Source organism: Coregonus lavaretus, assembly GCF_964263955.1.
Source record: "Coregonus lavaretus genome assembly, chromosome: 6".
NCBI classification, from domain to species: Eukaryota; Metazoa; Chordata; class Actinopteri; order Salmoniformes; family Salmonidae; genus Coregonus; species Coregonus lavaretus.
In genome coordinates, this window is record NC_139993.1 from 51,676,892 (window position 1) to 51,686,828 (window position 9,937).

General features: G+C 42.1%; 1 protein-coding gene across 1 annotated transcript; it reads left to right on the forward strand.

Annotated features, from left to right (window-relative positions):
- Positions 1–1,856: 1,856 nt before the first annotated feature.
- rad54l (RAD54 like) lies at positions 1,857–9,365 on the forward strand. The gene is made up of 18 exons (XM_084163577.1): positions 1,857–2,027; positions 2,424–2,510; positions 2,619–2,735; positions 2,876–2,936; positions 3,074–3,209; positions 3,493–3,562; positions 3,713–4,001; positions 4,200–4,324; positions 4,624–4,774; positions 5,008–5,134; positions 5,814–5,888; positions 6,271–6,404; positions 6,931–7,041; positions 7,229–7,352; positions 7,458–7,536; positions 7,746–7,925; positions 8,158–8,321; positions 8,564–9,365. The coding sequence occupies exons 1-18, from the start codon at positions 2,025–2,027 to the stop codon at positions 8,763–8,765; spliced, it is 2,235 nt and encodes a 744-aa protein (XP_084019703.1). The 5' UTR covers positions 1,857–2,024; the 3' UTR covers positions 8,766–9,365.
- Positions 9,366–9,937: the final 572 nt, after the last annotated feature.

Below are 9,937 nucleotides of genomic sequence, written 5' to 3' on the forward strand. Positions count from 1 at the left end.
TAGACTAGCATAGTTCAGTCTAGACTCAGTCAGTGATGCTGCAGACTAGCATAGTTCAGTCTAGACTCAGTCAGTTATGCTGCAGACTAGCCTAGTTCAGTCTAGACTCAGTCAGTGATGCTGCAGACTAGCATAGTTCAGTCTAGACTCAGTCAGTGATGCTGCAGACTAGCCTAGTTTAGTCTAGACTCAGTCAGTGATGCTGTAGACTAGCATAGTTCAGTCTAGACTCAGTGAGTGATGCTGCAGTCTAGCCTAGTTCAGTCTAGACTCAGTCAGTGATGCTGCAGACTAGCATTGTTCAGTCTAGACTCAGTCGGTGATGCTGCAGACTAGCCTAGTTTAGTCTAGACTCAGTCAGTGATGCTGTAGACTAGCATAGTTCAGTCTAGACTCAGTCAGTGATGCTGCAGACTAGCCTAGTTCAGTCTAGACTCAGTCAGTGTCTAAAATAGGAACCTGACCCTGGATCTTATCACCTGTCCTTTCACCTGCCCACATCCCATATAGTTTTGCATGAGAGAAAGACAGACCACAATAAAACAGAAGCTGATTGGGAAACCCTCAATCTGTATCCCAAATGGAACCATATTGTCTACATAGTGCACTACTTTTGACCAGAGCCCCATGGACCCTGGTCAAAAGTAGTGCACTATATAGAGAATAGTGTGACATTTGGGATGCACACACATTGTGGCAGCAGGCCAGGTCAGTAGTTACCTAGACCTCACCTCACCACACCCAGCTCTGCCCTGCCCCCATGTTTCTGGTCCTGGTTTACAAGGGATAAGGGGAGGCTGTGGAGAAACCCTGCAGAGTTTATGGAAACTCTTATGTTTCTTATCAGACGTGTGAATGGGAGATCTGCACTGGCCGTAGGAAAATGAACTCCATGTTAACACAGGCGTGGTACAGATGCCCAAACACAGAGATGAACGGTGATGATAAAGATCTTTAAGCTTTTCACACTTGGAGTAGCATAATCTTTAACTAGCAATAAATTCAGTAAAAGGCAGTGTTGGGGAAGCTACTTTGAAAATATAGTTTACCAAGCTACCAATTACTTCACACTGAAAGAAGTTTAGCTACACTAAAACTACCCTTAAGAAAAAAATAGTTTACTTAACTAAAGTTACTTTGAAAAAGTAGTTCACTACAGCCAAACTATTTCGTGAAAAATTGTCATAGACTACAAATTCCAAGAACAGATCACTTTGGGGTCATATGTTAACATTATGTGTAATTTAGCCTATTAAACACCAAAAAAATAGGTTTCAAGTGAGAATTTGGCAGGTCTTATGCACAAAAAAAATGAAATGATTGCCTACTTCACCCATATTTACTTTTCGGGAAAAAAAAGTAGTGTAGTTACAGTAGTTAGCTACACCACTACATGGCAAAGAAGTTATTAAAACTACTGAAAACACGACCTAGATTCGAATTTAGTTCAAGCTAATGCAAAATATAGTTAAATTACTAGTTGAACTACATGTAGTTCACTACTCCCCAACACTGGTAAAAGTGGAATTCCGTATTTGTTAGGGTTTCCCAGCTCTGTGAATTGTGGTCTATGACAGCAGATGTCAACAACATAGACACAAAGCAGACACAACCAAACACATGCTTTAAATCATGACAAACTATTGATACTGATAAAACTACTGAATAAAACCGCGTCATTCAATTTGTCATTCAATATTATAATCTCACAACATGTGTAATGTGTTGTCAACTGAGTGCTGCATAACTTGTCTCAGTAGGTCCCCTGGTGGTCAATGATAGCCTATGCGCTTTTTCCCACACCGTATTTCCAAAACGAGAATTCATTTTTGAGCCTTAACGGTCGCCATATGATTGCGCAACCTGCGCGCGGGATATTTAACAGACGTAAACAAATTCGGAGAATCATTGGAATCTAGCTAGCTAGCTAAACAATTGTTGTAGCAACTGTCATGTATATTTTGTCAACTTAACCATTCATCTACAGCAGTTATCATATCCTAACCACCCCATTGACGAGGAAAATGGTAAGTAGTTCGTTGCTAGTACGCTTGTTGTCGTAGCAGCAGTTGCTAGCTCGCTTCAGTGTATAGCCAGAATGTTGAATACAATTCCATTTCATCTTACTCTGTCGGTTGCCTTGGTGGTTGGTCCTTATGCAGCGCGGAATTTGAGACACCATATCTACGAGAATCCAAACGTGGGTCTACTGCGAACAGACTGGTTTTCTGTTTCCTCACCTGACAAATCTCTGTCTTCTCTGCTTCACTTCATGTCACCAAAAAAATCCTGCCTGTGCGCCATATGTGCACCATATATGCATACGCATGAGGCTTGTGGGGGAACATTTATTTTGAGGAGCAGAGAGGAAATTATTTGTGACATTAAGTTGTCCACTTCAAATGTGTATTATGTCATGACAGAGGAGAAGCCTAGCACCAAGCCAGGTTGCCAAACGGAAGCAGGGAGGAGATTCGTCCGAGGATGAGGATTGGGATCCAGAAGAAGATGTAAGTTATGTTTGGGTTGATCAGACACTCATCCATTTTGACTATGATGTTCTACTTATATTTCACTGTAACGTCAAGCAGATAGGATAACACAGCATGTTGTTTCAGACCAAAAGGAGAAGGAAAGGAGGAAAAGAATGCAGAGAAAGCTACATCTCTCCCTTCAGAAAGCCTTTGACACAGTTGACCAACCAGCCTGTATCATGTGTGGACAGCAATGCACACGTGAGTGGTCATTTTGAGGCATAAATGTCTTTGACAAGTGTGTGGCATGTGATCACACAAACAATCAATATAATGCTGTTATAGACATGTAATCGCCAATCCTTTGAAGTACTTTGCTCATCAATGTCTTGTCTTTACAGGAAGCCTTCATTCGAAGTATTCTCTCAAAACCTTTTAAAATCCCCATCCCCAATTACACAGGTAAGTAAATATGTCAAATCAATGTTGCTACCCTAGTTCTTCTCTATATGACTTTATCTTTAGGAACAGCCTCAGTACATTATATTACGCTGAGTAATGGCTCTATCTATTACATTGGGATTGTGTTTGTTCTATAGGCTCTCTGGGGATAAGAGCACTGGGACTGAAGCGTGCGGGGGTGAGGAAGTCTCTTCACGACCCATTTGAAGACGGTGCACTGGTCCTCTATGAGCCTCCAGTGCTGAGCGCTCATGAGTTGATAAAATCAGAGAAGTGAGTTCATCCCAATATTTAGGGAGGGATTAGAAAACATGTTGATGTGAAGTCAGTAGCTCACAGTTATGGGGAGGGAGAGATTAGAAAAACATGTTGATGTGAAGTCAGTAGCTCACAGTTATGGTGAGGGGAGGGAGAGATTAGAAAAACATGTTGATGTGAAGTCAGTAGCTCACAGTTATGGTCTCATATCATTATAAAGATCACAGACTTTGGTGATACCTTTGCACAAAATGACATGTTGTAGTAGAACTTTATTCACATGTCTCTCTGTGTGCAGAGAGAAGCTGCCTGTACACGTTGTCGTGGATCCAGTACTTGGAAAGGTCCTCAGACCCCATCAGAGAGAGGTACAGTCTCTTTGTAAATATTGATACTTTCTGTGTCCCAAATGGCACCCTATATAGTGCACAACTTTTGACCAGGGCCCAGTGCACACTTAATTGTATTTGTGTATAGTTTTGTTTCTATTAACCAGATTTTGTTGTATTCTGTGTCAGGGAGTGAAGTTCCTGTGGGACTGTGTGACTGGGAGACGTATCGCCGACTCGTATGGCTGCATCATGGCTGATGAGATGGGGCTGGGGAAAACCCTGCAGTGTATTGCCCTCATGTGGACCCTGCTGCGCCAGAGTCCTGATGCCAAGCCTGAGATAGACAAGGCCATCGTTGTTTCACCCTCCAGTCTTGTTCGTAACTGGTACAACGAGGTGGGAAAGTGGCTGGGCGGACGCATCACACCGGTGGCCATCGATGGGGGATCCAAGGAGGAGATTGACAGAAAAATAGGTAGGTTTGTTTTGACTATTACGCATTATTCCTGTTGTGGCAATACTTTTAGCAGTTGCATGGTTGTTCCCAGGACTCCGGTTGTTCCCAGGACTCCCTGGGAAAACAGTGGCAATTGTTACTTAGTGGACTATTCAGGCTAAATAAATAAGAATGACATGAAATGTTAACATTGAACTGGGTTTATGTGCTTGACAGTGAACTTCATGACCCAGCATGGCTTGAGGGTTCCTACTCCAATCCTGATAATTTCATACGAGACGTTCCGGCTTCATGCTGAAGTTCTGCACAAAGGCAAAGTGGGACTTGTCATCTGCGATGAGGTACAGTGACGAGGAGATCTAGTCCAATATTCACAAAGTGGTGCTGATTTAGGATCAGGTCCCCACTCTTATTCATTACTTATTCATTATGATTCAAAAGGCAAAACTGATCCTAGATCAGCACTCCTACTTTGAGATGTTTTATGAACACAGTTCCTGGTTCTTAGGCTTCTGCTTTGGTTTTGGATTGATGTTATCCTCAAATGGACGATATACAAGTTGTAATACATTGTGTTAATTTCCAGACTTGATTTAACGTGATTATGTCCATAACGCCTTGTTCCTTGTGCACCCTGTAGGGTCATCGGCTGAAGAACTCAGACAACCAGACGTACCAGGCTCTGAATGCTATGAGTGCCCAGAGGAGAGTGCTGATCTCAGGCACTCCCATTCAGAACGACCTGCTGGAATACTTCAGTCTGGTGCACTTTGTCAACGCTGGCATCCTGGGTAAGCTGACACTACTTACAACTACATGGAGGCAAATGGACAAAAATCTATAAAAGGTTTATCTCAAAATGGCAGAATTTCGGACATATGTATGCTTTCTGAAAAGACGGGAGAGACACACTTTAAATTAGGTCAGTTAGATCTCCCCTTCTCTTCCTTCTAACTGTATACCCCCCCCCCCCCCAAATAAAAATAAAAAACTGTCCTCCTGTGGTTTTTGTTTCCCCTCTCAGGAACAGCCCAGGAGTTTAAGAAGCGTTTTGAGCTCCCCATCCTGAAGGGTCGTGATGCAGACGCCAGCGGTAAAGACAGGCAGGCTGGAGAGGAGAAACTCAAGGAGCTGATCAGCATTGTCAATGGGTAAACCTCACAGCCTCACACATTGCTGAAGACTTAATAGTTAGTTACATACAACTGTTGGACACAACATACAACACAATGGACATCTGTATGGTCGTGTGTATTTTCAGACTATCTGCCTAATACATCTTTATGGTCATGTGTATTTTCAGACTATCTGCCTAATACATCTTTATGGTCATGTGTATTTTCAGACTATCTGCCTAATACATCTTTATGGTGATGTGTATTTTCAGACTATCTATCTAATACATCTTTGTCTGGCTGAAGCGCAGACCCACATCGTACACAGCGAGCAAGTCGGTCGCTTTAGTCAGGCAAAACGTATCTGCTTTTTTCAGAATATTAGTTTTTTCAGAATAAAAATAACATAACTACTTAATAGGTCCGGGACAATACCAGTTCGTGATACTCGTTAGTATCGTGGCAAGGAAACAAAACATGAATCTTTAGGAAAACCGCCCTAATGTTGAAAACAAACCATCATTATGTTGTCATCCAGAGTCACATTGATTTATTTTCCAAACTATAGCACACAATATTTTACATACAGCAGGTTTTTAAAGGACCAAATAGTTCAGTCTGCTTCGTGTTTTCATTTTTGCCATGGAAAAACTTTTGTGATACTGGTATCGTCACAGCCCTATACTTAATGTTTTTCTCTCCTTGGTGGTTTTAGATGCTTGATCAGGAGAACCTCAGACATCCTCTCCAAGTATCTTCCTGTTAAGATCGAACAGGTCGTCTGTTGCAGGTAACTCTTCCGTTTTTAATATGTATTTTTACATATTAAGATTGTATTATGTGTATCGATTGCAACTGACCACTGATAATGGTATTTCTGATGGTATTAACAAGTGTGTTTTAGTGTCACAAATAACACTCAAATAATGATGCCGTCGTTCAACTAATTGACTACCTGAATAGTCATTACAGGCGTATAGGGACACTTTAATATACAAGTTAACATTTGTATTGAAATACTATAGAGTAAAAATAAGTTGATGCTGGATAGTGAACAATGCCAAAAAAGCCTTTGTGCAACCAAACTTCCAGAAGTAATCAAGGCACTCATTTAGTGGATAGATTTAAAAGCCTGTACTGTTCACGGCTTAACATTTGCGTGTTTTTTGCAGGCTGACCCCCCTCCAGTCAGAGTTGTATAAACTGTTCCTGAGGCAGGCCAAGCCCTTACAGACACTGCAGCAGCAGGGCAAGATCAGTGTCTCCTCTCTGTCCTCCATCACCTCTCTCAAGAAGCTCTGTAACCGTAAGTGTCCAAACAACAAATCCACTGGTGCTTTCTTATATGAATTGTCTTTCAACCTCCCGAGTGGCGCAGTGGTCTAAGGCTGTGCCACTAGAGATCCTGGTTCGAATCCAGGCTCTGTCGTAGCCGGCCGCGACCGGGAGACCCATGGGGCGGCGCACAATTGGCCCAGCGTCGTCCAGGGTAGGGGAGGGAATGGCTGGCAGGGATGTAGCTCAGTTGGTAGAGCATGGCGTTTGCAACGCCAGGGTTGTGGGTTCGTTTCCCACAGGGGGCCAGTATGAAAAATAAAAAAATAATGTATGCTCTGGATAAGAGCGTCTGCTAAATGACTTAAAATGTAAATGTCTTTATTTTAGTATTGTGTTTTATTTTAATATTGGTGATGTCCTCCCTGACTTGAAACAACTTGTTTTTGGTGATGTGTGTGGATATCCATTTCTTAGATGTTTAGTTTTGCGTCAGTGTTTGTTGGTCTGTTTATATTGTGTGACATGTAATTTTTATTTTCTCCTTTGCCTCACAGACCCAGCTCTCATCTATGATAAGTGTGTGGAGGGAGATGAGGGCTTCGATGGGGCCCTGGATCTCTTCCCTCCAGGATACTCCACCAAGGCTGTGGAGCCACAGCTCTCTGGTAAGAACACATTATTTTGTTTTAGGAATGATTAGGGACAGGTAACACTTACAGCTTGCAGATATAATTCATTACGATGCCGTTTTAATGCATTGTCATGAGCATGTACAGTATTATCCCCTTATAATGAATTATAAACACCCCATTGTTAATATGGGATCTATAATGACGTTGATCTTTCCTCCAGGTAAAATGCTGGTTCTGGACTATATCCTGGCCATGACCAGAAGCACCACTAGTGACAAAGTGGTGTTGGTCTCCAACTACACACAAACACTGGACCTCTTTGAGAAGCTCTGTCGAACTCGAAGGTAAGGGCGAAACTGACACAGGAGCTGTTACATCCATCGTTTTTTCAGTTATTCTTGAAAATGAACTTTGAGAAGGGAAAGAAACCGCTTTCTTCTTTTGATCAGATACCTCTACGTTCGGCTTGATGGCACAATGTCCATCAAGAAGAGGGCAAAGATAGTGGAGAGGTTCAACAGCCCATCTGTAAGTAGTGAACATGTTGTAAATGGCATCTTACTATAAGAGTCTGTGTGATTTACATTTTACATTTTAGTCATTTAGCAGACGCTCTTATCCAGAGCGACTTACAGTTAGTGAGTGCATATATTATTATTATTTTTTGTAATTTTTTCATACTGGCCCCCTGTGGGAAGTGATCATAAGTATTTACATGACATCTCTCTCACGCTCAGAGCCCAGAATTCATATTTATGCTGAGCAGCAAAGCTGGGGGGTGTGGCCTGAATCTGATTGGTGCTAATCGCTTGGTGATGTTTGACCCTGACTGGAACCCAGCCAATGACGAGCAGGCCATGGCTCGAGTCTGGAGAGACGGACAGAAAAAGACCTGCTACATCTACAGACTTCTTTCAGTGAGTAGAACAGAGAACGACAAGAGTATCATACTGAAAAGTGGTCTTTTCAAATACGTTAATTCATTAATTGGATTTATATCGCTTTTCCAAGTGCTTGGAAGGGGGGACTCACCTCATCCACCCAGGAACAGTATGGAACATGGTTTATAGTGGATGGTGGTATTTGCAATTGTGTTTTAAGTCACGTGAATGGCTGACAGTTGCTGTGTGTGAATGTGTGTTCCTGCAGACAGGGACGATTGAGGAGAAGATCCTTCAGAGGCAGGCTCATAAGAAGGCTCTGAGCAGCTGTGTGGTGGATGAGGAGCAGGATGTGGAGAGACACTTCTCTCTGGGGGAGCTACGAGAACTCTTCCATCTCAGTGAGGAGACCACCAGTGACACGCATGACAGGTACACACACACACACACACACACAACCGGTACAAACACAGTTCGCAGCAGTAGGCAGAGCCCATTGACACTAATTTAAAGATAGTTGCGGTCCATTCTTGGATGTTGTTGTTGCATCCTCCCTCTTTTTGGAAGAGTTCAAGTATAATTTAAAAGCTCTTATGTGTTTGAGACTTACCTTAATCACAACAGTTGTATTTGTCCTCTGACGTGAACTATTCTGTCTCCTGTGCCCCTGCCAGGTTCCGCTGTCGGCGTTGTGTGAATGGGCGACAGGTGCGGCCCCCTCCTGAGGACTCTGATTGTACCTGTGACCTGTCCCAGTGGCAACACTGCTCTGACAAGAGGGGCCTGAGAGACCCTGTACTGCAGGCCTCCTGGGACGCTGCAGTCTCCTTTGTCTTCCACCAGCGCTCCCACGAGGACCAGAGAGGGGTCGTGTGACAGCCAGGCAGCCTGAGACAACCAGGAGTCATGGTATTGGACGAGAGGGCCTAGCCCTGAACCAAGGACGGCCAACCAGCACGCAGGAGCAACGTTACTGGACAAGAGGGCCCAGGAAAACAGTCTGTGCTGTCCTTGGGACGTCCCTACCCTAAACCGCTACCCCTTTAAATTTCAACGTGATAGGGACATCCCAAGGATCCAGGATTGCACGGACCCTAGGAAAATGGACAAAAAAAGAGACCAGCTATTTTATGATGGGATTACTACTTATCGTGATGGATTCAGGGCTCAATCCCCCATACTCTTTTTATAAGGGTGTGTAAAAGTAATAACCATATTGAAGACCATTTTCTTCTTATGAAAAGTCAATCCTACCTGCAATTGTCCACACATCTATATTTACAGTCTGTTTTGGGTTCTATCCACAGTGTAAATGTTATTGTATATTGTCTAAATGTACTTATATTGGGTTTCTATTAAATCGTATACTTTTTCCCTTGATAGTGAACATGTTTTGTAAAGAAGTGTGACAATTTCATGTCAGGATTTATTGAACCAAGACAACTGTTAGCAATTAAACAAACAAGATATTAACACAAAATGATCTAAGGGCTGCAGATGTTGTATGAAACATGACAATGTCAACAATAACAAAGATGCTGAGTAAAAAGGGTAACAAACAGAATCTTAAACATTGGTGAGCTGAACAAGATATAAAAGGAAATGGTGCATTTGTTATTTTACACAAAAACAATTAGGATAGAGTTCATTATTTCACAATTTGAAATGCCAAATATAAGGCCACTTTTTGTTCTTTTTGGTTTATTAGGCATGCAACAGTCTTGACTAGGGTTGCAAAGGAAGGGTATATTACTGGAAACATTTAAAGTTTTAACTACCAGAATGTACGTACTGTATCTTTCAAGGATTCTATGTAATCTATCAAGACATCTAATGGCACTTTTGGGTATTTAAGATTTTTACAGGTGTCTAATAATCTGGCCCTTTTGTGTGGCCTTATCGCATCAAATATGAAATAATTGATTATATTTTTATTTTATAGAATGACAGTTGTAAAACATTATCCTAAATATAAACCATTGGTGTTTAATGAGGGTTTCAGCATGAAATATCAATTTCAATTGTACAGTATTTATTGCCAATGTTTT

Bases quoted from the DNA above. Each gene is read 5' to 3' on its own strand.
- rad54l (XM_084163577.1), top strand. The intron at 2,736-2,875 runs GTGAGTGGTCAT...TTGTCTTTACAG, and splicing joins GTGTGGACAGCAATGCACAC to GAAGCCTTCATTCGAAGTAT. The intron at 7,353-7,457 runs GTAAGGGCGAAA...TCTTTTGATCAG, and splicing joins AAGCTCTGTCGAACTCGAAG to ATACCTCTACGTTCGGCTTG.